This window comes from Natator depressus, chromosome 14 (genome assembly GCF_965152275.1).
Source record: "Natator depressus isolate rNatDep1 chromosome 14, rNatDep2.hap1, whole genome shotgun sequence".
Lineage (NCBI taxonomy): Eukaryota > Metazoa > Chordata > Testudines > Cheloniidae > Natator > Natator depressus.
Window position 1 is genome coordinate 46,078,086 of NC_134247.1, and position 26,339 is coordinate 46,104,424.

A 26,339-nucleotide genomic window follows, 5' to 3' on the forward strand; every position below is an offset into this window, starting at 1 on the left:
AATCACAGTGTCTGGCGGGAACATATCTGCCAATGAAACCAATGTTTCCTGCAAAGATAATCCCTGCCTGCCTCTGCCTTGCAAAAGTACTTCTGGCCACCCCACCCCCAGACTGGTCTGGACGCAAGATGTTCATTGCGTAGCATCTCCAAGATGCAGCCGTTCCTATCCCTCCACCCAGCTAAGCCTCCGGTCCAGATGCGCATCTTGGTTTCTGGACCATCCTTTCCCCTGGCCCTCACAAACGCAATCTTGCCCGGCTCAGATCTGTCCACAAAGCCACTGCACAGCTGAGACCACGTCAGCCTCCTCTGGCTCCCCCTTCTCCATCGTATCCAACACAAGCTACTTGTCTTCACGTGCAACGCCTGTCACTGACGATTCCCAGCTGACCTGTCGTCCCTCACCTTGGAGTAGCCCGTGCTCCCATCGCCCCACTGAAACATTTTCAGACAAGCCCCTTTGGGCTTTCTCCCTGCTGGCCCTCATGCCTGGGAAGACCTACCTGTAAAGATCCACAAAACTCACTTATCCTTCTCCCCTCTCCTTTGCCGTGGGGTCTACAAAAAAACCACACAACTACTGGACTATGCTGATACCACGGTCTGTAACACTGACCAACATGGTCTCCGTGCTCCCCTGCCTGTATTTGGCTGCTATCCCATGTCTTATATCTCACTTGTGAGCTTCTTGGGGAAAGAGTCCATCTTTTTGTTGCATGTTTGTACAGCATGGTCCATGACGGAGGCCTTGTTAATTATTTGTATTACCCTAAGAAGTTCTCCAGGTCATGAACCATTCTTGGGGCTCTTCCAAGAGCTCTGATGTCTCCGGGCGAGTGACCACAGCCACAGAGAAGACAACTCCAAGACCAGGAAGCCATTTTTTATTATTATTATTATTAATCCGGTCACTGTACATACAAAGTATTAAAAAACCACCCAGACTTCGAGGGAAGCGACGCTTTCTGAACAGATGCCACAGCAAGCTGGTTCGGTCCCGGAGATGCGAGGATGGTTATAATGGACACACCAGAAAGGACCCGGTGGGTTTATACCTCTGTACCCAACCTTTATCCTTCTCCAGCTTTGCCATCTCACCGGCATGCCCCGGGAGGGCTCACAAGCCATCTGCATCTAAGGCGATGATGTGAAGGCCACCTGGTCTCCACTGGAGATTTAGGGCAGCTGTTCCCAATGGGAACAAGCTGTGTGGATCTCCTAGGGTCCACAGTTTCAACCTCTGCTCAGGCCTAAAGGACTCAATTATCCATCGGCTTCCCACAGGTCTTGAGATACAGAAGACCCCAAACCAACCCACTGTCTAGTGTCTGGGACAAAGATCCGGGACCTTTGTTCTCCACTGGGGGTGGGGGGTGGTGGAGGAGCTGCCTATGCTTCTTAGCTTGGGGGGCATGCCTTCAGGAGAACTGTGGGTGAGCAAGAGAGATTTGGGGGTACAGCTGCCTCCAACTCAACCTCAGGGCCATGGGGGCTGGTTTTGTCCCACCAGCCTCGGTGGAAAAGCTGAGGACGGTCTCCTGCCCATGGGACGATGGGGTATTCAGACCTGCCATCCTGAGCTAGGGTTCGCAGAGGCTTCCAGGGAGAAGACTCCCCTCCAGCATTGTGTCTAAAATAGCAAACGTCTCTCTGCTTTAGCTCAGGGTCAGTCATCACTTCACCCTTCGAGACACAGGCCAGAAGAGGAGACTAGATTCTAGGGGGGTCGGGGAGGGTCTTGAAACCCTTCAGAAGGCAGGTGGCAGATTCAGGGGGTGCTGAGGTACCCCTCCCCATCCTGTCTGTAGTAGCTGGCTTTCCCTGGTCCCCTTCCTAGGCTGTGGCGGACCTACAGAGGACACGGGAGGGGAGAGGAGGCAGCTACTTATGGGATGGAGAAGACCAGGGAGAAGGCAATAAGGCTTGATGGAAGACCACAGGAAAAGGCAACTTGAGGGGGTGGAGTGGAGCCTGCTAATGAAGAGTGTGGCGAGGAGGATCCGGGAGGGAAAAGTGTGTAGCAGAGAGGGCATGGAGGTTAGGGCTGGGAAGAGGAGAGCCAGGGGTTATTTCAGCAGCCACCACCCCAGCAGGGCTCCCAGCCCAGACAGCAGGGGAAGCCCGGCTGCCCGGGTGGGGCCAGCAGCATTGCATAGGTTCGTCTCACAGCAGGTCCGGTTGTAGCTGACCTCGAAGATGGTGTCCTTCTGCTCCGTCATGTTGCAGATCTCACGGGTCAGGCTGCAGCCATACTTGGAGAACAGCAGGACCTTGCCTGCAGGGAGAGAATGGGGTAGCCATGAGCAGGGGTACAGGATTCCTGGGTTCAATTCCTGGCTTGCGGAGGGACTCCTGTTTTATCCCCAGCTCTGAGCAGGGGAAGTGGAAGGGGGAAGGTCTTGCAGTAGCTCTGGGAAAGTGATCCAACCACCCATAAGGTGGATCATCAGCAGGATTTGAACCCTGGGCCTGCCCTCCACCCCTTGAGCTAGAGGAGAGACATATCAGTAACTAGCAGTAGTAGGTTGTTATTCTCTAGGGGACAAGTCATAGGAGGGGCAGGGGCAGCAGTCCGGGTGTGTTTTGCCCTTGAGTTATAGGAGCTTTATCCACCACTGACACAGAATCCAAACATCTCCACCAGCAGGTCCCAGCGGCAGGGGACCATGTGAGATGGGGCAGGTGGGTGTCTGAGGTAGACACCTCCAGAACCGTCCTCTAACTCCCTTCTCTCACCCCCCTGCACTGCTCAGAGATGGGAGCAAACCCCACGGGACCTTTCCAAGCGCCTGTCTGGAGGAGCTGTCCTTTATCTGTTCCCTCCAGCGCCAAACCCTGGACTCCAGGACGTTCCAGAACACCCCCTCCCCCCGCCCCGGATTTGTTAGCCAACTTCTGAAGAGCAAAGGAGGGCGTCCATCTGGAGGCACCCCCATTTCAAGAGAGACACCCCCCCTTCTCTCTCCAGTCTCAGGACCTCCCTCTCTAGTCCCTCACCTTGAGTTCCTCTCATCTGGCAGTTTGGATGCAGCTCTCTGGAGACCCCCCACCCCCCATGTGAGGTCCCTTGGAGACCCAGCCGCCCTGGGAGACAACCAAGGCTAGTGCAAAAAAGGGCCCTTTGCTTTGGAGGGATGGACCTCCCCCGGGATCTGAGCTGTGACTGAGGCTACGTCGACCCATCCAGGGTTGGTTCCTCATCTCCAACAGCAACCAGACGCTGCAGAATAAACTCCCCCGGCTCCTCCCCCTAGATTCAGAGCAGTCCCGGCTCCAGGCTGGGGGTGAGTCTAACACGGAGATTGGAAGGGTTCCTTGGACTTACCAATGTAGGCCTTGGTGGTCTCACAGACTTGGCCTTTCTCTGGCGTGCAGGGGCTGCGGGAGTGGAAGCAGAGAGCGCCCACCTGGAACTTGCAGACCCTGCAAATGAGGCCTTGAGCTGCATGGAAAGACACGAGGTAAGTCAGCGGAGAGTCATGGGGGGCTGGGAGCCAGGACTCCTGGGTTCTTCACCCCTCACTCTGAGCCATGTTCACCGCCCCCGTGCCAAGAGAGAACTAAGCCAAGGCACTGGAGCGAGCTGTCTGGGTGCTATTTGCCGTTGCTGTTGTTTTCTTTGCTGGATTGGCAAAGTGCGAGGGGGTGGGACGCACTCTGGCATCGAAACCCTGCATGTGGGCACACACCCCACAGGGTGTGTGTGAGAGACTGGGGGGGGGGGCAGGGCAGGTGGAGAACCAGCCTCAGAGAGGCCCTGACTCACTCGAGTGACTTACCCAGCCCTGGCGATTGGGACATGTAGGAAGCTACCCAACAGCCAAGAGCTCCTCACGCGGCCATGCGGCTGCTTCTGGGGTGGAGGGCGGAAAGCTACCTGCAATCCCAGTGCGCAGACACAGCCGCAATATTTCCCACTCCATGGCCGGGGCAGGACCGGACCCTCAAAGGGCTCTTTGTCCCAGGCAGAATGGGGTTAGCCAGGCTGGGAGCCAGCCAGGGACTGGGGCACGTGCCCCAAATCCTGCTACCTGAGGTTTCACATGTGATCACACGCAGGGCGAGGATGAAACACTTGACCCTGAGCATTATCCCATCAGGGGAAAGCAGGATCGCCGAGCAGCGACAGCATGCAGCTGGGGAGGAAGTCAGGACTCCTGGGTTCTATCCCCATCCCTGGGAGGGGAGTGGGGGACTAGTGGGTAGAGCAGGGGGGGTTGGGAGCCAGGACTCCTGGGTTCTATCCCCAGGAATTTAAGCTTTCAGTGCAGCCCTGTGCATGCCAGGGAACATACAAGAATGTTAAGAGTCCCTTGAGTGGGTGGAGAACTCCGAGGTTATCCAAGTTTAGCGTTCAAGCGGGGTGTTTCGAGTGTGCCAGCCACAAGAAAGGGCGCAATCTCCACCCACAGGGACACTCGAGCGAGTCAAGAGGGTTTTGAGTCATTCCAAGAGCCCACTCGATGCCCCGACGGCCCTGAAACCAGTCGCGCAGCTCCACAGGGCCCCTCCCGCCCCACATCCACAAAACAGAGCAGTCGCGGCTCTCCCCAGTGTGCGCCCCGGGGCGGATGAGCAAGGCGGTCACCCCACCCTTGTGGGACCAGACCGCTTTCCACCTTGCACAAGGGACTGACACCAAGTTCCGAGTCTCTGGTTATTAAAAGTTAATTGAAAGGAGTCTCCCGCCACCCCCGCCCCCCTCAAAGGGAAAGCATTTCATACACAACGTGCAAATACACACAGCGGTGAAGTGATTTTCTCTTCCCCCGCTTTAAACTTGGAGGGGGGAAAAAGCAGTTTCAAGGTTCTCCATCTGGGAAGGGAGCTTAAAGAAAAATCCCCTCATAATTTCCCCTCTCCTAGAGGAGACAGAAGTCCCCAGTCTGCCCTCGGAAAGAAAGAAACAACAAGAAAAGCAACTTCAAGGTCCCCTCTTGAAACTGCGTTTTATTAATGACAGTTTTGAGACCCGCCCCTGCCCCGGGTGAGCTGGGATTCGCAGGGAGAAGCCAGGTTGGGGGCGGCCTCGCCCCAAAGAGCTGGAAGTACCCGAGCAAATCCCAAGTTCTGTGCTGGGCAGGGAGAAAGGCCAGGGACCCATTTGGCTCAAGACACCCAGCGAGCTGGGAATGGAACCCAGGAGTCCTGGCTCCCAGTCCCTCCTGCTCTAACCCACCACACGCTGCTCCCTTCCCAGAGCTAGGAAGAGAACCCAGGAGTCCTGGCTCCCAGCCCTACCTCAATTTCCACCCTGCAGACTCCTGCAGCTCTAACTCAGGATTTACTCAGACAAAAACGCCCTTGACAGACCCGGAGACATTCCCTCCTCCCGTACTCGGGGGGGACACATCCACCCACCCCGAAGCCCCCGGGGGTTTCACGGCAAGCCAAACACCCCCGAGGATCTTCAGCCAGGGTGGGGCTCCCGCTCTCCCGGCCGCTAGCAAAAGCGGAGTCGCTCCGGATTCGCACCTGGGTCACGGAGCTCAGAACCCAGCCCCGGCCCCAGCCCGAGCCCCCACCCTCACGGCAGATCTTTGGGGTCGCTGGCCCCCCAGGACCCCCCGATACTCACCCAGGGCACCGCACAGCAGCAGGGACAAACCCAGGAGCAGAACTTTGCTCATCCCGGCTCGGTTCAGGGCGGCTCAGGGGAGGCTGAAAGTGACCAAGCGAGGAGGGGAATGAACCAGGCAGGCGAGGCCCCAGCAGGTGGAAAGTGCCACCGCCCAAGTGTTTCCCTGGGGAAACTAAGGCAGGCGGGGCCCATCCTGGGTATTTATCCCTCGGCGGGGCTGGCAGCAGCCAATCAGGGGGCAGGGCCCGGGAGAGGGAGACGCTCAGATGCTGGGAATTGAAAACTAAGACCCAGAGAAAAGGAGGTGACAGGCTGCTCGAATTCCCGGCCAGCCCCACCGGTGCCCCTCACTCCCGACCCGCAGCCCCCTGGGCTCCCCCCCAGCCCCGCCGGTGCCCCTCACTCCCGACCCGCAGCCCCCTGGGCTCCCCCCCAGCCCCACCGGTGCCCCTCACTCCCGACCCGCAACCCCCTGGGCTCCCCCCCAGCCCTGCTGGTGCCCCTCACTCCCGACCCGCAACCCCCTGGGCTCCCCCCCAGCCCTGCTGGTGCCCCTCACTCCCAACCCGCAGCCCCTGCCAGCCTGGCCCTGGGCTCTGCTTGAGGAGTGGGAAATGCTGCGTAAGGATTTTGTCTGTTGCCGGCAGCTGCAAACACTCGTGGCCGGTGGCTCACTCGCAGCTCACAGGGCTGAATTCGGGCTCCGGCTCCGCGCCCACCCCGGGGCTGGGCAGTAACTTCTGTCGTCAGAAGGGGGTTGCAGTGCAGTGACCTTCGAGAACTGCAACATCTGACTCAGAAAACCCAGGGAGGGAACCCAGGAGTCCGGGCTCCCAGACACCCCCCCAACCACTAGACCCCACTCCCCTCCCAGAGCTGGGGAGAGAACCCAGGAGTCCTGGCTCCCAGACCCGCCCCCCCCGCTCTAACCACTAGACCCCACTCCCCTCTCAGAGCTGGGGAGAGAACCCAGGAGTCCTGGCTCCCAGAGCCCCCCCCGCTCTAACCACTAGACCCCACTCCCCTCCCAGAGCTGGGGAGAGAACCCAGGAGTCCTGGCTCTCAGCCCCCCTGCTCTAACCACTAGACCCCACTCCCCTCCCAGAGCGAGGGAGAGAACCCAGGAGTCCTGGCTCCCAGACCCGCCCCCCCCGCTCTAACCACTAGACCCCACTCCCCTCTCAGAGCTGGGGAGAGAACCCAGGAGTCCTGGCTCCCAGAGCCCCCCCCCGCTCTAACCACTAGACCCCACTCCCCTCCCAGAGCTGGGGAGAGAACCCAGGAGTCCTGGCTCTCAGCCCCCCCTGCTCTAACCACTAGACCCCACTCCCCTCCCAGAGCGAGGGAGAGAACCCAGGAATCCGGGCTCCCAGACCCGCCCCCCCCACTCTAACCACTAGACCCCACTCCCCTCCCAGAGCGGGGGAGAGAACCCAGGCGTCCGGCTCCCCGCTCGGCCCACGGGTCGCTGAGTCACATCAACGCTCTCCCGTCCCACGACACTCATTACGGCTCACGCGGGCCGGGGCGGTTTGTGAAATTTCCTGGGGCTGGTAGGAGGAGGCCTCGGCCCTGCGGGGGCGGGGAGGGAAATCACAAACCGAGGGGCCTGGAGACAAGGGGCAGGGAGGGGGTGGCTCAGTCAGGGAGGGTGGAGAAGTGGCCTCCGGGGCTGGGGGGGGAGGGAAATGGGGCAGGGGCCTGTCCCCTCTGGGGGGCGCCGGCTCCCATCCGGCCCCAGGGCAGGGACTGGCTGGCTCAGGGGGGCGGGGAACTGGACCCAGACTTTGCAACGTTCTGTCCTCTTTGTATGGAGCCGATGCGTGCCTCGGTTTCCCTCTCTCCGTGGCACTGCTGCCCCGTGGGGGCGAGAGGGTTGCGGCTGCTCCAGGACCAGGGCCAGAGGCCGGCGGGGCGTGTGCCCCCCTGGCTGTCCGGGGTGGGGGGCCGAACCCGGCTCAAATCAGACAAGGAGACGCCCCAGGATCGGCCAATCAGCAGGAAACCTGGCCAGGGACCTGGGAGGTCACAAGGGATCGGGGCGCGGGACAAAGGGGACTTGCGGGGGGGCTGAGGAGCCCGGGCCAGGGGAAAGGGGGGACCCCGGAGAGAGGGGGGCGCACCCAGGAGACAGGGCCAGGCTGGGGCATGGACGGGCCCCGTGACGCCGGCTCCGAGCCGGCCCTGGTGGCAGAAGGCAGCACCCCCCCAGTGGAGAGTCGCCCCGTTTCGTTCGGACCCGCCCCTGCCTGAAAGCTGTGGGTCTGACTATCAGTGAGATGTGGCGGGCCCCATTCCCCGCCCCCCTGAGCCAGCCGGTCCCTGCCCTGGGGGCAGATGGGAGCCGGCGCCCCCCAGAGGGGACAGGCCCCTGCCCCATTCCCCGCCCCCCTGAGCCAGCCGGTCCCTGCCATGGGGGCAGATGGGAGCCGGCGCCCCCCAGAGGGGACAGGCCCCTGCCCCATTCCCCGCCCCCCTGAGCCAGCCGGTCCCTGCCATGGGGGCAGATGGGAGCCGGCGCCCCCCGGGGGGGACAGGCCCCTGCCCCATTCCCCGCCCCCCTGAGCCAGCCGGTCCCTGCCATGGGGGCAGATGGGAGCCGGCGCCCCCCAGAGGGGACAGGTCCCTGCCCCATTCCCCGCCCCGTGCCCTGTTCCTGCCCCTTCACGCCTCACCCACTGCGTGGGGCCGATAAGAGCAGAGTAAACTCGGGCGTGTTCAGGGCGAACCCGGCTCCAGATGCGCAGCACCCGGCGCGGGACTGAGGCCACTTCAGGCTCCTGCTTCGCCGGGGACCCAGCGACCGACCCCCCCTCCCCGCCCCCCGCTGCTCAGGGGGCTGCAGGTGTCCGGCGCCATGGGCCGGACCCTGCTCCTCGCGGGCGCCTGCCTGCTCTGCTGGGCCACCGGTGCGGGGCCGGGCTGGGGCCGGGGGGCGGGAGCGGGGCAGGGGCCTGACCCCTCTGGGGGGCGCCAGCTCCCCCTGGCCCCAGGGCGGGGGGCTGAGGGGCTCAGGGGGGCGGGGAACGGGGCAGGGGCCTGTCCCCTCTGGGGGGCGCCTGCTCCCACCAGACCCCAGGGCGGGGGGCTGAGGGGCTCAGCGGGGCGGGAACGGGGCAGGGGCCTGACCCCTCTGGGGGGCGCCGGCTCCCCCTGGCCCCAGGGCGGGGGGCTGAGGGGCTCAGGGGGGCGGGGAACGGGGCAGGGGCCTGAACCCTCTGGGGGGCGCCTGCTCCCACCAGACCCCAGGGTGGGGGCTGAGGGGCTCGGGGGGGGGGAATGGGGCAGGGGCCTGTCCCCTCCGGGGGGCGCCGGCTCCCCCCGGCCCCAGGGCGGGGGGCTGAGGGGCTCAGGGGGGCAGGGCGGGTGTCGGGGGGTCTGACGGGGTGTCCATCTCTCCGGGCAGGGGGGGCGCTGCAGTGCCGTGTGTGCGAGGTGGGGAACCCCTACGAGGGCTGCGTGTGGGGCCAGGGGACGTGCACGGCCCCCCCCGGGGGCGTCTGCTGGAGCCACATCGCCACCTTCGGTAAGTCCCCACTGGGGGGCGCTGGGCTGGGCCTCGGGGGGCGGGAGGGGAGGGGGCCAGGCCCCCCGGGCGATGCAGGGCCCCTGCCCCACTCTGCCCCCCTCCTTCCTCTCTGCTCCGTCCCCTCCTTCCCCGCTCCCGCCCCCCGCTTTCCGCCTCGCCCCGTGGCTGGAGGTGTTGAGGTAGCCAGGGCTGGGGGGCAGGAAGGCTGGGGCTCATTGCCGGGGGGCAGGGGGACAGGGGGCTGGCGATGTGAGGCCTGGGGGGCAGAGGCCTGGAGGTGTGGGGCAGGGGGAGCTGGGACCAGGGGGTCAGAGGTGGGGGGCTGGAGGTTTTCGGGGGCAGGGGGTTGGAGGTGTGGGGCTGGAGGGCAGGGGGCCAGAGGTGGGGGGCGGAGGGGGCTGGCGTCGTTCTGAGTCCACCCCCCCCCCGACACAGGCTTGTCTCCCCCCAGGCCCCCTCTTCTCGCTGTCCACCCTGGGCTGCGACCCCCCCGGGGCCCCCCGTGACGCGGCCGGGCTCCTCGACCCCTTCTTCGGCTTCACCTACAACCGCACCTGCTGCAATGACACGGACCTCTGCAACGCGCCCCCCGCCCTGCCCGCCCGCTGGCCCTGGAGCCGCGCCCCCCCCGCCCCCCCTGCCCCCCACGCTGCCCTGCTGGGGGCCCTGGCGCTCTGGGCCCTGCACTGAGCCAGAGCCCCCCCCCCAGCCCCCCACGACTCCCCCAGCACCCTGCCTTCCCAGGCTCACCAGAGACCCGACAACAACAAACCGGCCCCCGAGAGACCCTACAATAACAAACGAGCCTCCGAAGCCCCTGAATGACCCGACAACAACAAACTGGACCCTGAGAGACCCTACAATAACAAACGAGCCTCTGAAGCCCCTGAATGACCCGACAACAACAAACCGGCCCCTGAGAGACCCTACAATAACAAACGAGCCTCTGAAGCCCCTGAATGACCCGACAACAACAAACCGGCCCCCGAGAAACCCTACAATAACAAACGAGCCTCTGAAGCCCCTGAATGACCCGACAACAACAAACCGGCCCCCGAGAAACCCTACAATAACAAACGAGCCTCTGAAGCCCCTGAATGACCTGACAACAACAAACCGGCCCCCGAGAGACCCTACAATAACAAACGAGCCTCTGAAGCCCCTGAATGACCCGACAACAACAAACCGGCCCCCGAGAGACCCTACAATAACAAACGAGCCTCCGAAGCCCCTGAATGACCCGACAACAACAAACCGGACCCTGGAGACCCTGCCATAACACATTGGCCCACTGAGTCTCCAACACTCCCAAGAGAGCCTACAAAGAAACCCTGGCCCCCGTGCAAGCCCAGCACTCAAGAAAGACCCTACGATAACAAACCAACCTGTGAAGACCCAGAGAGGCCCTAGAACAACAAAACAGTCCACAGAGCCCCAGGGCTTACGAGGGACCCTACAATAACGAACCAGGCCAGGCCTGTGCTCAAGGACTCTCCCATAACAAGCTGGCCAGCGCTGACCCCGTGCTCAGAAGACCCTACAATAACAAACAGGCATGTCGACGGTCCCGAGAGACCCCCCAGTAACAAACCGGCTCTGCGGCCTTGGGAGGAGCCTGACCTAAGTAAACAATTGAATGAGCTGACGTGTCTGGTGCTTTGAAAGGCAAACGGAGCCTGGGGCTGGGTGCCAGGACTCCTGGGTTCTATCCCCGGTTCTGTGAGCTGGGGGAAGGGGTGGGAGAGCCCAGGGGGCTGCGGGTCGGGAGTGAGGGGCGCTGTGGGGGCAGGGCTGGGCTAGCAGGGGCAGTGGGTCGGGAGTGAGGGGCACTGGCAGAGCTGGGTGGGGGCAGGGCTGGGCTGGCAGGGGGCTGCGGGTCAGGAGTGAGGGGCACTGGGGGGGCGGGGGGGGCTCAGTCCTATTTCCAACACCTCCCTCCCCACCCCTGTTAACTCACCAGGCTCCTCGCTGCCTCCACCCCCAGCAGGGCGTCCCTGGGGGCGGGGAGGGAAAGGGGGCGTCCCTGGGGCGTCCCTGGGGCGGGGAGGGAAAGGGGGCATCCCTGGGGGCCGGGAAGGGGGGTCTGTGGGATCCCCCAGCTCCATCCCCCAGCGGGGGCCTTGTGGGAATGGGAGGGCGGGGGAATGGACCCTTCCCCTTCAAACCATGTTGAACCCCCACTGGCCAAAGGAGGGCTGGGCCTTTCCCTGCCCCCCCATCCTAACCTGAGCCCCGGCCAGCCCCCAACCTGCCCCCTCATCTCCCCACCCCAGCAGTTCCCCAGCTTTACCCCATCCCCTTAACCCCTGACCCACCCCGACCTGAATCCCGGCCCCTTATTCCCCTCACCTCAACCCCAGCCCCCCCAACTGTTCCTGCCCCCCCCGACCCCCCTGCCTGTCCCAGCTCCCTGCCTCATTCCCTGGGGCTCCCTCCAGGGGGCGCTGTCGTGGGGCTGGTGCAGGCCTAGCTGCCCGTATGGACCCCCCGGGGGAGCAGCCCCCTATTGCCTGGCTGGGGGAGGGGTTTGGGGGGGGTTGGGGGGGGCAGTCTCACCCCCCTGCTCCCTGTTCCCAGGCGCGGCCCTGCAGTGCCTGAAATGCGGCTTCACCGCGTTCGACGCCCCCCGTCAGCTCACCCCGGTCCCCTGCCAGGCCGGGCAGCTCTGCGCCACCAGCCGGGGCCACGCCGGTAACGGCCCCCTGCCCCCGGCTTCGGGCTCCTTCCCCCTGCCTGCCACCTGCCCTCGCCCTGGGGCGCCCTCCCTCTCTGTCCCCCATTCCCCATCCCTGGGTTCTCCGTCCCCGTCCCGTTCCCCCGTCCCCAGTCCCCTGGTTCGCCAGCTCCGTCCCTGTCCCCAGTCCCCGGGTTCTCCATCCCCGTCCCGTTCCCCAGTCCCCGGTTCTCCAGCTCCGTCCCCGTGCCCCGTTCCCGGGTTCTCCATCCCCGTCCTGTTCCCCCGTCCCCAGTCCCCAGGTTCTCCAGCTCTGTCCCTGTCCCGTTCCCCAGTCCCCGGGTTCTCCGTCCCCGTCCCGTTCCCCAGTTCTCCGGCTCCGTCCCCATCCCCAGTCCCTGGGCTCTCCAGCTCCGTCCCCGTCCCCCGTCCCCAGTCCTCGGGTTCTCCGTCCCCGTCCCGTTCCCCCGTCTCCAGTCCCCAGGTTCTCCGGCTCCATCCCCGTCCCCCGTCCCCAGTCCCCGGGTTCTCCGTCCCCGTCCTGTTCCCCCGTCCCCAGTCCCCGGTTCTCCAGCTCCGTCCCCGTCCCCCATCCCCAGTCCCCTGGTTCTCCAGCTCTGTCCCTGTCCCCCATCCCCAGTCCCCAGGTTCTCCAGCTCCGTCCCCATCCCCAGTTCTCCGGCTCCGTCCCCATCCCCCGTCCCAGTCCCCAGGTTCTCCAGCTCCGTTCCCGTCCCCAGTCCCCAGTTCTCCGGCTCCGTCCTCATCCCCCGTCCCTGGTTCTCCGGCTCCGTCGCTCTCTCTCGTTCCTTTTCTTATTCCCTCGTTTTCTCGCTCTCGTTCCTTCGTTCCCTTTTTCCTTCTCTCTCACTCTCTTTCCCTGGTTTCCTCCCGCCGTCCTTTGCTCTCCTTTCCTCCTTTCCTCCCCTTATTCCCTCTCTCCCCCCCCAGCTGGCCACAAGACGATTGTGCGGAAGAGCCGGGCGGACCAGGTGACACGCAGCACCCAGGACACGGTGACCTGGGCCGGGGTCCCCTACGCCACCGCCTACCCCTGCTGCCAGGGTGACTCCTGCCATTAGGCCGGGGCCCCGGAGCCCCCCCGGAGCCGGCACCTCTGACTGTCCCCCCTTTCTGGAGCCGGCTTTGCCTTGCATGCCCCCGAATTTCACCTCCCATAAAAACGACTGGCTGACATCAATACACAGAAGCGTCCCAGCTCTGCTTGGAGTGAACAGTTTCGCAGTTTGACCCTGTAATCATGGAATAAATCCATGGGGCTGGAAACACGGTCCTTACATTTCCGCGTCTAGCTTAAGACCATAAGCGCGGCCAGACTGGGTCAGAGCAAAGGCCCGTCGGGCCCCGTGTCCCGTCGGCCGACAGTGGCCAGGGCCGGGTGCCCCAGAGGGAATGGACACAACAGGGGATCACCCAGTGATCCCCGCCCCCCGTCGCCCGTTCCCAGCTCCTGGCCATATGAACACGGTGTCGTCTGCATGGAACGATAGTTTGGAGAGACTGAGTTTGGGCAGGGACCGAGAGCGGGCGACAGAGCCAGAATTTTCCTGGTAGCCAGTTGTCAAACTCGGCGAATAGCGAGAGGAGCTGATGTGCCCCCTGGAAGACTCTGCATACCCCCCCGGGGGGCGCGTACCCCTGCTTGAGGACCCCCGATCTAGACATATAAGAAACACAGCGGCCGGCGTGCAAAGGATCCAGCGAGATGGGCGTGAAGCCTAAGGCCGGCAGGCTATTTGGCTGGAAATACCCGGGGATTGAAAGCTATTTGGGTGCTTAAAAATGCAGCTGGGTGCCAGGTTCCCGATCCCCCTAGCTCTGATTTCTATGGGGATCGGGCGCCTGGACGCTTTTGAAAAATCCCCCCCTCGGCACCTCTTGGGTTTAATAGCTTTAAAACTCTGCCCCTGAGCCTTTAACAGACCAGAGTCAGGTCAAGCCTCTGCGTTTCTGAGAACGTCTACTGCTCTCGGGCTGGTCTCCGTGGCTTCGGGGCCCCCAGGAGGCTTGGGACACATGAACGAGCTCCCAGTGGACTAGAAGTCGCCCTTTTTCTGAATTCGCGCTCGCTGGGGGTCGGGGAGGGGGGCGTTTCTCCAGCCGGGCCCAGGTTTAAGCGATGGTTTTCGATGTTTCCCCGTGTTTCCTCAAGGCTGGCTTGGACCAACCTGAGCCCGACCGGATGGTTTTCTACGTCGCGGGGCAAGGACGCCCCGTCCCCCCTCCCGTGGGGTGGGGCAAGGGCGTCGCGGATCCACGGTTACGTCCGCCTGCCTCCTCTTAGCCTCCGGAGGCCGGAGTCCATATAAGCGCCCTCGTGACCCCGGTCTGTATGGCGGCCCTCGAGGGCTCGGCGGCCGAATGGTCAGAGTCAGGGCTGAGCTGCCAGCTGCCGAGGGCGGCCGGGGGGGCCCGGGTCCTGCCTCTCCACCGGGGCCCTGGCAATGGCGAGTGCGCGCGGCGTGGAGTCGGCGGGGAGCCGGCCGACACACGCCAGCCCGAGATCCGGTTCGGCAACCGGTCCCCCGGGCGACGTCCTACCGTAGCCCCCAAGGCTGCCGCCTGGAGGCCTCGGGGGTCTCGGCGCCGCCGGCTCCCGCGCTCGGGGGTCCGGGCTGCTCCCGGGCTGGAGCCGGCGCGGGGGGTCCTGCCTCTCCGGCGCTCAGCCCAGACTGAGGCGGGGCCGCTCCCTTTTATACTGCGGCTGGCAGTTGGAGCATGCCCAGTAGGGGCCGGGGGGCGTGGCTTCCGCTGCCAGGCGGGCTGGCTTAACCCCTTCCTGGCCAGAGCGGGGCAAGTTCACAGGCTCCCAGAGAAGAAGGTGGGTCCCATAAAAGATATTCGCTCCCCCGCCTTGTGTCTCGGAGATCCTGGGGCCGACCCGGCTACACCGCCCCCTGCCCACAGAGAAGTAACTGGCCCACGAGGTTCCCTAGAAAGTCGCATCGCGTTCATGAGCCTGGTACGATCAAATCACCACGCTGGCCGCAGCTGTACCCGTACCGAAGGGCATGCGTCCCCTTTCCACTGGTCGAAGTGGCCCACATTGGGGGTTATACGGGTAGGACTATTCACGGATGGAAAACATGGCGAATGCAGAGCTCAAGGCGCCGGGTGGGATCGTGGGCCCTGCCCCAACGCCGAGTGGGGCAAAATGCATCCCTCGGAAATGCAGACTGTCCGCCCAATTGGGACTTATCAGTAGCCGGCCAGCTGCCTTCCCTGCGTTAGGAGTGGGGAATCAGCAGGGTGGGGATTAGGATCACAGCCCCTCACCTCAACCCCCCGGGTGTGCGATCAAAGGAAAGAGGTTAACCCCCCCCCACTGAAAGTTACAGCGGTAAAACTTCCAGGTGTTCGTGAAAGGAAATGGATCTGGGGTGTAGGCGAGATCTGGGGTGTAGGCGAGATCTCCCGGGAAGAACTGGGTTTATTTCCCGTGCAGTAATCGGAGGGGGCTTCACCTCCACGTCGGGTACAGTGGAGATTTTACCATCCCATGGAGGACCCCAAGGAGACACGAGAAACCAGCCCCGCCCCGTTCGCGGATTAGCCCCGTTCCACACTGTATGGGCGAGACAAACCCCACGAACGCCAGCCGGGCAGAGGAGCCCACGCGGGAACCTCCAGCGCTTGTGTTAGGGACCCCGGCCTGCCCGGGGAGGGACTCGGGACGCCGAGCCGCCGGCCGTGTTACACCCGCTGTCCCCGACCCTGGCTCTCTGGCGAGGAGCCAAAGGGGGGGTCTCCCGCCCGAGCCGCAGCAGGTGGGAAATTCCCGCTTCGCCCAGCGCCTGCTCCTCGTGGGACCTGGGGGAGGAACGAGATCATCTCAGCGGGGGCGCGACAGGGAGGGACAAAGATCTGCCGTGTGTGTGTGTGTTTGGTGTGTGTGTTAGCTACGGGGGGGGGTGTTTTACCTAGGGGTGTCTTTACACCCTGTGTCTGTCTGTCAGGGTGTGTTTGGTGTGTGTGTGTGTGAGTGTGCGAGTGAAAGTGATTGCGAGTGTGTGCGATTGTGAGCGCGCCTGTCTTTTATCTCTACGAATACGTCTCCACCCAACCTCTGGCCCTGTGCCAGCTACACACGTCTGTGTGTTGTGAGCTGCGCCCGTCAGGGCCCCGGCGTTTGCTCAACGGCTCCCTGCCCCGCCCGCCCCAGCTGTGCGTGGCAGACAGATCGCACGCAGCCAGACGCAGACTCAGCCACCAGCCCCTGAGCCCTGGGACGCTCCCGCCGGCCTCGATAACCCGCTCCGCCGTCCGCCTCGCCAGGAGACAACCATGGGCAAAATTCTCCTCCTGTGTCTGGCCGCTCTGACCTGCGCCGGGATCGGTAAGCTGCGAAACCCGGGGGATCTTTGCCCCGCCGCCCCTTGTGGTGTATTTCTCCTTTCCCTCCTTCCTCAAGAGATCCCCCTTTTGAGTGTAACTTGCTGCCATGCCAGCCACTTCACTAAGGAGGATTTAAAAGCTCCATCCTCTTTCCTGACTGCAAGAGTTTAATTCCCCAAACTCAGACCACTGGACAAGAAGCAGCCAGAATTAAGGTGATTCTTCCCAACATACCCTTAACTTTGCCCTCCCTTGGCTCAGTGGTGCTCACAGACCACATTCAGGGATCCCAGTGGGTCATGTGAGCGCAAGTTGTGGCAAGCACCATTCTTGTGTGAGCTGGTTAAGATACTCAGTTGTTCTCCATTCCTATTGACATCTCTCCGGGGGGATCAGACTTATGTGGGAAATGCCCCCTTAACTCTGCCCTTTCCAGCTTTTCCCACGCTTGAGCTTTGCGGAGTTAAACTCTCCTATTTGTAAGGGAATTTTTGGAGATTAAGCGCCTCTGTTCAGTGAACGTGCCCAAGATACTGCTCTCCCCCGCCCCTCCGCCCCCTGAAATCCTGCCTAACCAAGTGAGCTTCTTAACAAAGTTTTTGAGACTGGAATTTCCTGGGGGATTTCTAGTGGGTTTTTTTTATCAGGGGATGAAGGAAGCGGTGTAACGGGGGCCTTGGGGGGTGGCGGACGGCGCTTTAATGGGGACTGGGCGGGGAAGTGGGGTAGCGGGCTGGGAATAGCAGGGTTATTTTTGCTGCCTTAAATACGTGCCCTGTTTACAGATCCCTCTGATCATTAGCCCCAGGCTTTCGCTGCCAAGGCTTATCAGCCAGCAGCCAGCTATCCCTTATCAGGAAAGGCAGGGGCCGGGGGGGGCACTGACGCTGCCTGACCGGCTGCCGGTTCGCTCACAGCCCAGGGGAAATATTATGAGCTATGCACCATTTTTCTCCGCCGGTTCTCCGCCCCGAGCCCCCACCCCGCCCCCCGTCTCCCCCCACCCTCAGCTGTCAGCCCATCCCCATCTCCCCATGCCTTCAGCCCCTGGCCTGAGCCCCTCCCTGCAGCCCCAGCCTCTCCCCCCCCCCCAGACCCTGACCCACACCCCGTCCCCCCAGCCTCTCCCCATCCCCTAAACCCCACCCCATTTCCCCACACCCTCATCCCTGACCTGATCCTCCTTTTCTCAGCCCCCCAGCCTCACCGCATCCCCCCAGCCCCTGACCCACCCCCCAGCCTCTCCTCATCCCCTTAACCCCTGACCCACCCCTAACCTGACTCACAGCCCCTTATTCCTCTCACCTCAACCCCAGGCCCCCCAACTCCTCCTGCCCCCCAGACCCCTCCTGCCTGTGTCCCAGCTCCCTGACTCATTCCCTGGGGCTCCCTCCAGGGGACGCAGTCATGGGGCTGGGGCAGGCCTAGCTGCCCGCAGGGACCCCCTGGGGGCGCAGCCCCCTATTGCCCAGCTGAGGGAGGGTCTGTGGGTCTGGTTAGTCTCACCCCCAGCTCTCTGTTCCCAGGAGCGGCCCTGCAGTGCCTGAAATGCGACTTCACCGTGTTTGACATCCCCTGCCACACCACCACTGTCACCTGCCAGGACGGGCAGCTCTGCGCTGTCATCCGGGGCCGTGCAGGTAACACCCCGCCCTCCCCACTTCTCTCGGTCTCGTGCCCTCATTTTCTCTCCCTCTCCATTTGTCTCTTTTTCATTCCCTCTTTCTCGCTCTCTCCCCGCAGCCGGCCACAAGCTGATCATGCAGAAGGACTGCATTGAGGAGGGGAAATGCAACACCAACGACACCTTGACCTGGGAGGGCTTCACCTACAGCACCTCCTACGAGTGCTGCGAGGGCGAACTGTGCAACTCGGCCACGGGCGCCGGGGCCCAGCTCTCCCTGGCCGCAGGGCTGGCCATGCTGGGTGCCTGGCTCGCCCGGGCCCTCTAATCCCTGCTCCGGAAGCCGGGAGGGAGAGAAAATAATTGCTGCGGGAGGACAAAAAAAATCCAGCTAGCCATTGCCTTTAAATAGCTCCTCCCCCTTGCTTCTTAAAGGGGCACTTGGTGACCAGAGTGCAGATCTGATTGCTTTGTCTTTTTTTGGAATTGTTATAACCCAGGGATGTGGGGGAGGGAAAGGCCCTGAAGGGTGGGGAAGGGGTGGGGTCTGTCTGGAGACGGGTGGGTGGATTTCTTCTTTCACTCCACTAGAAAGAGTGCTGAACTGGAGTCACTCCGGATTGACACCGGGGTTACTGAGATCAGAATCCAGCCCTGACTTCACTGACTGCGTTGTGTTTTCCCGCTGCCCCCTGGAATTAAGCCTGCTGGTCTGTGTACCATAAACCCTAGACTTCTAACAGCTTAAGGAGATAACTACCTTGCTCAGTTTATACCCAGGGGTTGTGTCTCTGAACTCCCCGCCAGCATGGGGTGTGTGTGTGTGTGTGTGTGTGTCAAAATTATACATCCGGCGGCGTGCCGGTTAGCTTTCACAGCCCAGCTCTAACGAACGGGCTTTAATCCACTTTGCTCAGCGTTGTAACGGCCTGGCTCCGAGGGAGAGCCAGGGCCGGATTAACGCAGGGGCTTAGCAGGGCTCAGGCAGGCTGCCTGCATGCCGTGGCCCCACGCCGCTCCCGGAAGCGGCCAGCTGCTCCAACTGGCCAATGGGAGCCGTGGGGGAAGCCCTTGCGGGCGCGGGCGGTGCGCAGAGACACGCTGTCCCCATCCCGTGCAGAGACGTGCCAGCAGCCGGAGCCTGCACCTTACACCCCCTCCTGCCCCCCAACCTCCTGCCCCAGCCTGGAGCCCCATCCTGCACCCAAACTCCCTCCCAGAAAGAAACTAATGTAACAGCTATTCTAAGATAAGACGTGGGCTATGTTGAATTAACGTAACTGTATTCTACACGTTTTAAAACTGAAATGTAACCACAGAACGACTTGAAGTTAATTAAAAGGCAAGTTGAGTACAGTGTTAATTGTCTCGATGCCATGATTGTGATCGTTTTGTTTTAAATTAGGAAAGAGACGTGTATACAGGGGCCCCACAAAATCTAAGCGCCCCGGGCCCACAGGAGAGTTAATCTGACCCCAGGGAGAGCGTTAAGTGGGGCGCCCTGCAGCAGGAAGGTACCGGGGAAATTTAAAGGGGAAGTGGACACAACGAGCTTGAGTCCAGTTTTAACGTGGGGCACCCACATTGGGCACCGAGGAAACCTGAGCCCAAAATGGGATCCACAGAAACGCGAAGGCCCATGTGGGGGAATGCGTATGTGTGACGAAGCGGGGATTTTTCTTCGTGTTTTGCATGAACACCGTGTGCGTGCCTCAGTTTCCCTGTGTGCCACGTGTGTAATGAGGTGGGGGGAGGGGGTTTGTTGGTGCAGGGGACCAGCTGTGACCTTGCCTAGCAGCTGGGACTCCAGACAGCAGCCTGGAGACGGGGGTGTGATGTTACGAGGTTAATATAATATCGCATTGACAGGCGACAGGGCCAGAAAGAGTTAATGAACTCCCAGACTGACCTGACCCAGGGCCCAACTTTAAAGACTGCTTAGGAAGAGATGGAAAGGAACAGAGCTTCGAAATGCAGCCGGCATGGCGAGAGGTAGAAGGGGAGATGTTCGCTCAGGTCTTGTGATGTCAGCAAACAAGTCTTGGCTATGGCTATGGCTTTGATCCAAAGATCACTGACTGGAGTCACCCTGAATATGGACATTGGGCTATAACCTCTGGGCTATTTCTAAAAGGACTTTTGGCCACTACAAACTCATCTCTGCTCTCTACCTGAACCTCAAGAAGTGAATTCACGTCTGTCTGTATATTGATCTTTTAACCAACACTCTCTCTTTTCCTTTTAATAACTTTTAGTTTACTTAACAGGAATTGACGATAAGTGTGAGTTTTGGGTAAGATCTAAGTTATCATTGGATCTGGGTGTGTGGCTGATCCTTTGGGATTGGAAGGACCTTTTCTTTTCTATGACAAGATAAGATTTTCAGTAACCATCATCATATCTGATAGGTGTGTCTGGATGGGCACTTTAAGGGCACTGCGTTCTTTGGACTTCTGAGTAACCAGGGAGCTCGTACAGAGGCTGTTTTGGGCTGGCTGGGTAAATCTCAGTGTTGGAATATCCACCAGCTGTTGGGGTTTGTCTGCCCCGTTCGGTTTGCAGTTCACCCTGATTGAGTGACCTCAGCTGGCTCCCACGGGCCGCACCGTTACAGTCCCCCAACGCAAAATGGATGCAGGAAGGGATGACACAAACATCGCTGAGTGCATCCCAAGAGCTCCCCACCCTTGGTTCTGATTTACTACAGCCAGCATTGGGTTAGAGGCCGCACCAGGGTAGAACAGAAATGGTTTATCCAAGTCACATTCAATAACATGATTTAATCCCTTTATAAACTCAAGGTAAAACTTGGTTAGAACAATAGTGGATTGGATCTGCTGTTGCAGCAGGATTCCCGTATGTCTCACGTGATCTTGCCAAGAGCTAAAGAACAGAGCTACTGGATCCATACAAGCTCCGGCAAATGTTTGGAACCCAATTAATATCGGGACAATGTAGATATCACTGTTGTTTATAGTACAGGAATCTTGGCATTTAGCCATGAAAGCAATATGGTCGTGTGCCTCAGTTTCCCTTTTCTATACAGCACATCAGGTCTGGAACGTCTTTTCCCCCGTGAGAAGTTCCAATACTGTTTACAGGCATTAACCATGAAACATCAGCATTACAAGGCCTTCGAACCTAAAGTGTGTTCTTGTGTATCACCCTTGGCATGTTTAAGGGATTTTCCAAGAGATTAGGCTCATTGCACATCTTTACCGGGTTTGGTCCGAGCAACACATTAGTCACAAAAATCACCATCAGCAATAATAACAAACCCACGGCAAGCCTCCATCTACCATCATGTTGGTCATGCCACACCCTTGGCCCAACACCATTGGGGGTTTGGCCTTTGAGGGTTGCCCTGTGGCTTTCCTTTGCAAAATTAAGGCCTCTCTTTCCTCCTTGCCGTGAAGGATCGAACCCTGATTTCGCTTGCTTAACGAATTTACTGGCGGATGGGGTGGTCTCTCTGTGCTAACAGCGATTAGCAAGTCTTTCCTCCCCCAGTCAGTCAGGTAATTTGCATCAAGGCAGACGCAAGCTTTTAAATCTTCAGCTGCTCCCAGTTCCAAGGCTGGACTCTGTCTCAACGAGACACCGCTCAAATCCAAAGAGTCTGAGGGTGACCGTTTGCCTGCCCTCCCCGGCATCCTCAAGCATTCAGCCCTACAGCTGTTCTGCTCTGCAACACCAGTAACCAAATCTGTCCTGAGCCCCTGAAACGCACAGAACTAGCCTGGAGACATTCCTGTCCCAACACCATTGTCGTCCCAACAAGCTGGCCAAACACGGCCACTTGGTCATGGGGCTGTTTGAATCCTTAACAGCTTTTACTCCATCTGAGACCGGCTCAAAGCTCTCCACACTGGAAAGCCAGTGGATCCATTCACCATAGAAACTTTCTGGCTGTTAGGAACTGAAACTTCCTTGATTAAATCACTGTCACACCCTTCAGTGGCAGCAAATTGCGTGCACAGATTACCATGAGGATTCCTTTCCCTAGGAGCTTCTCTAAGCAGCAATTCACCCCGCACAGAAATTCTGCCTTTACCCTCTTCACCGAGGGCTTGCTCTAGAGGAACACTTTCCTGAGCAACAAGACACTCTTTCTGGGGTCTTACTTACATCCAGGATCACCTCTGGCCCATCAGGCAGATTCCTACCCAATCCCCTTTCAGGCAGACTGCTAGATTTCATAGTCAAAAGGTCAGACGCATTCTCCTTCCCTTTGCCACACACAAGCTTAGGAATCGTTTCCTTCTTGCTACAAGTTTCCGAACTGTCAGCAGGTAACACAATCAAATCAGCTTTATGCTCTCCCTGTGCCCTGGCTAGGATCTCACCCATTTCCAGCCACACACTAGCAACAGGCAAAATACAAGCACCAGCATTGTCTGGTCTCTGGGATTTTACATAGACACTAACCGGATGAGACCTAGTTACAGGGCCATTCTCCCGAGCAGACACAAACTTAGGACCCTTCCCTTCCTGGGCCTTAGTTGAATCCAAAACCAACTCTGAGACATCTGCACTATCCTCAACATCACAGCCTGAAAGGCCCTTCTGTCTGCTCCACAGACAAAGAAGAGCTGGAGAAACCTTCCCCTTTCCCAGACCCACAGCTTGGGATCTCATCCCCCTTGTCCCAGCACACAAGGTTGGTCACAGACAACTGCTTGGAGATCAGGGTAGCTCCCTCCATAGGCAAGTCAATACCCTTGACGGACACGGGCACGTTTCCTTCACTGTCCCAATTCTCCACCCAGCTAACAGGTCAGGTCCAGGGACACTCATCTCCTCGCCTTCCCACCCTGCTGACTAGACCCAGCCACCAGCTCACAAGGCTGCCTAGGCTCCTCCAGAATCCCCTTGTCCCAGCACCCAGGGCTGGTGACAGACAAATACTGGGAGAGTCGGGCAGCTTCCTTACCATGTAAACTGCTGCTCTTCTCACTACCCGGAGCTACTTCCAGCCAGCCACAGTCACCCTTCTCAGGTTCACTTTTACAAGCTGTACTTGCCAACCATCCGTCACCTGCCAGAAACTTCCCCTGGCCTTCCTCAGTTCGGGCTTCAACCTGACCATCCACTTCAATCTGCTCCTGAGCAACGGTTGAGATCTTTCCGTGCTCGATCTAATTCCAGCTTCACTTCTGAGACATTAGACAGACAGTCAGACACTTCATTCACGGACCGACTGCTCTTTTCCTCCGACAAACGCTTGGAGAAGCCCTCCCCAGGCAAATCCTTGCCCAAAATAGACCCTGGTTTCAGACCATTCCTTTCCTGTGACTGGCTGTCTGGACTGAACAAAGCTTTAATACCTTCCCCAATCAAAAAGACCCCCAGGCAATAACTTCCTGACACCAGCTAGATCTTCATGCTTCCCGCCATTCCCTTCCAGGTGGATTCTGGCGAAAGGCACGCGTACGGGAAACTCAGGGAGGACTACACATTCGCACTCTGATTTGCTGAGTAATCTTCCTCTTTGACCGGATCTGCTTGAACAAGAGCGCTGGTAGAAGCCATAATTTCCCCTCAACAGCTTTTACCGTTGACTTTTACGCTCTCGATGAATTTTCCGCTGCCACTCTCCGAACCCTCTCCTAGAATAGCAGGGTGGGAATTTCTGGGGCCACCTTTTACCGGACTCACAGTAAGAGCATTTACATAAAAGGGGGCAGCGTTGGGGTACATTCGGTTACACCCAGGCAACTGCTCAGAGTTATGCGACATACCAGCGTGGTTAGAAACTGGACTTTCAAGAGGATACAGTTTCCGCTGATCTTCCCTTGCTTTTTCGACTTGGAGCTGAAGTCTGGCCGTCCCCTGTTGCATCTGGCGAACCCTCTCCTCAGCAGCCAGCCTGCTTGGCCATGCAAAGCCCGGGACTGGCAACTCTCTGCGGCTGGGAGCCCAACAGAATAAGAGGGAAGGGAAAAGCCAGAGAGGACGTCACAAACGGCAGCCTCTTCCTGCCCCTGCTCCGCCCCCTCCCCTGAGGCCCCGCCCTCGCTTTGCCTCTTCCCGCCTCCGCTCCGCCCCCTCCAGGAGGCCCTGCCCACCTGCCACTCTCCACCTCCCCCAAGCCCCTCCCCGAGAACCCCCGGAGTCAGCGCCTAAGACTATCCCCCTTTCGGGAGTCTGACGGGTCTTGTGTGGCCCCCAAGGTTCACCTCACTTAAAAACGACTGGCTTACAAAATCGGACCTCAAAAAGCGTCCCAGCCCCTCGCTGACTGCAGAATGGCTTCCTTTCTCATGCTGACCACATGATTATGACATAAATCAGCTGGAATATAAATATTGTCCTTACTTTTCAGCGTATCGCACACAGAGCCGTAGACCCAAGTCACTGTCCGTAGGGAATTTCAGTTTGTACTGACTTAGCTGGTGCTTTTCCTGTAGCCAGTTGTCAAACTAGGCAAACAGCGAGAGGAGCTGATGTGCCCCCTGGAAGACTCTGCGTACCCCCCGGGGGGCGAGTACCCCTGCTTGAGGACCCCCGATCTAGGCATATAAGAAACACAGCGGCCGGCGTGCAAAGGATCCAGTGAGATGGGCATGAAGCCTAAGACCGGCAGGCTATTTGGCAGGAAATACCCGGGGATTGAAAGCTATTTGGGTGTTTAATAATGCAGCTGGTGCCAGGTTCCCGATCCCCCTAACTCTGAATTCTATGGGGATCGGGCGCCTGGACGCTTTTGAAAAATCCCCCTCGGCACCTGTTGGCATCTGTTGGGTTTAATAGCTTTAAAACTCTGTCCCTGAGCCTTTATAGACCAGAGTCAAGTCAAGCGTCTGGGTTTCTGAGAACATCTACTGGTCACGGGCTGGTCTCTGTGGCTTCGGGGCCTCCAGGAGTCTTGGGACACATGAACGAGCTCCCAGTGGAATAGAAGTCGCCCTTTTTCTGAATTAGGGTTTCTCCATCTGGGTCCAGTTTTAAGCAATTGTTTTAGATGTCTCCCAGTGTTTCCTCAAGGTTGGCTTGGACCAACCTCAGACTGACTAGATGGTTTTCTCTGAATCCCAGATAAGAAGCTAGAGACAAGGTGGGTCCCATAGAAGATATTCGCTCACCCACCTTGTGTCTTGGAGATCCTGGGGCTGACCCGGCTACACCGCCCCCTGCCCACGGAGAAGTAATTGGCCCACGAGGTTCTCTAGAAAGTTGCATCGTGTTCATGAGCCTGGTACGATCAAATCACCACGCTGGCCGCAGCTGTACCAGCATCGAAGGGCATGCGTCCCCTTTCCACTGGTCGAAGTGGCCCACATTGGGGGTTATACGGGTAGGACTATTCACGGATGGAAAACATGGCGAATGCAGAGCTCAAGGCGCCGGGTGGGATCGTGGGCCCTGCCCCAACGCCGAGTGGGGCAAAATGCATCCCTCGGAAATGCAGACTGTCCGCCCAATTGGGACTTATCAATAGCAGGCCAGCTGCCTTCCCTGCGTTAGGAGTGGGGAATCAGCAGGGTGGGGATTAGGATCACAGCCCCTCATCTCAACCCCCCGGGTGTGCGATCAAAGGAAAGAGGTTAAACGCCCCCCCCCACTGAAAGTTACAGCGGTAAAACTTCCAGGCGTTCGTGAAAGGAAACGGATCTGGGGTTAGGCGAGATCTCCCGGGAAGAACTGGGATTTATTTCCCATGCAGTAATCGGAGGGGGCTTCACCTCCACGTTGGGTACAGTGGAGATTTTACTATCCCATGGAGGACTCCAAGGACACACGAGAAACCAGCCCCGCCCTGTTCATGGATTATCCCCATTCCACACTGTATTAGCGAGACAAAACCCACAAACGCCAGCCAGCAGAGGAGACGGAGCCCACGCGGGAACCTCCAGCGCTCATGTTAGTGACTCCAGCTCACGCGGGGACTGCGGACAAGCTGATTCGAGCATAAGTGACCAAATCAGCCTGTCCCGCTCCCTCCCACTGCCCCCAGGCTGGGTAGCCGCCCGTCTAAAAGAGCCTAACTTCCATATGCTCATTAACCACCTACCTCCTACTCATTAGCATTTGGGTTAATTAGTTGCCATGGTGCAGCTGTGGTTAGCACACATAGGTTTCACTTACGCTCAACAACCTGGAAACTTTCCCCGAAATCCCGAAGAGATTCGTTCCTCTCTTCGCCTTCTCCCATCACGTACTCCTTGGTTTCCTGGAACACCTGGTGTGTACGGTTACTCCCTTACTTCAGGCCGCTCCTGTTAAACGAGGCCTCGGATGTGCTAAGTGAATTGTGATTCAGGCCTTAGGCCTGCAGGACATTACATAATGGCCTGATAGCTACCTCTATCTTATCTCTGTAACCCACTGCCAGCTTACAGAAGGGGTGGAGAAAATGCCTTGCCATGAGAGACCGGAGGAGCTCACGTGGTTTAATTGAGCACAAAAGGAAAATCAAGAGGCGACTTGATTAACGTATCAGTAACCTTCACAGGGAGAAAATACCCAGTACGAAAAGCTTCTTTAATATAGTGAAGAAAGGCCGATTAAGAACCAGCGGCTGGAAGGTTAAAGCCAGACAAATGCCAAGGAGAAATCAGGCACACATTTTT

The 26,339-nt window shown here is 59.6% G+C and overlaps 2 protein-coding genes across 2 annotated transcripts; one reads left to right on the plus strand and one right to left on the minus strand.

The window, feature by feature from the left end:
* Positions 1-1,627: 1,627 nt before the first annotated feature.
* Positions 1,628-5,632, minus strand: LY6G6C (lymphocyte antigen 6 family member G6C). The gene is made up of 3 exons (XM_074972166.1): positions 5,581-5,632; positions 3,328-3,444; positions 1,628-2,277 (listed from the first exon to the last, which is right to left on the minus strand). The coding sequence occupies exons 1-3, from the start codon at positions 5,630-5,632 to the stop codon at positions 2,069-2,071; spliced, it is 378 nt and encodes a 125-aa protein (XP_074828267.1). The 3' UTR covers positions 1,628-2,068.
* A 10,307-nt stretch (positions 5,633-15,939) lies between these two features.
* On the plus strand, positions 15,940-18,264 carry LOC141998133 (sperm acrosome membrane-associated protein 4-like). Its single transcript, XM_074970773.1, has 3 exons — positions 15,940-16,143; positions 17,669-17,782; positions 17,886-18,264. The coding sequence occupies exons 1-3, from the start codon at positions 16,092-16,094 to the stop codon at positions 18,092-18,094; spliced, it is 375 nt and encodes a 124-aa protein (XP_074826874.1). The 5' UTR covers positions 15,940-16,091; the 3' UTR covers positions 18,095-18,264.
* The last annotated feature ends 8,075 nt before the right edge of the window (positions 18,265-26,339 follow it).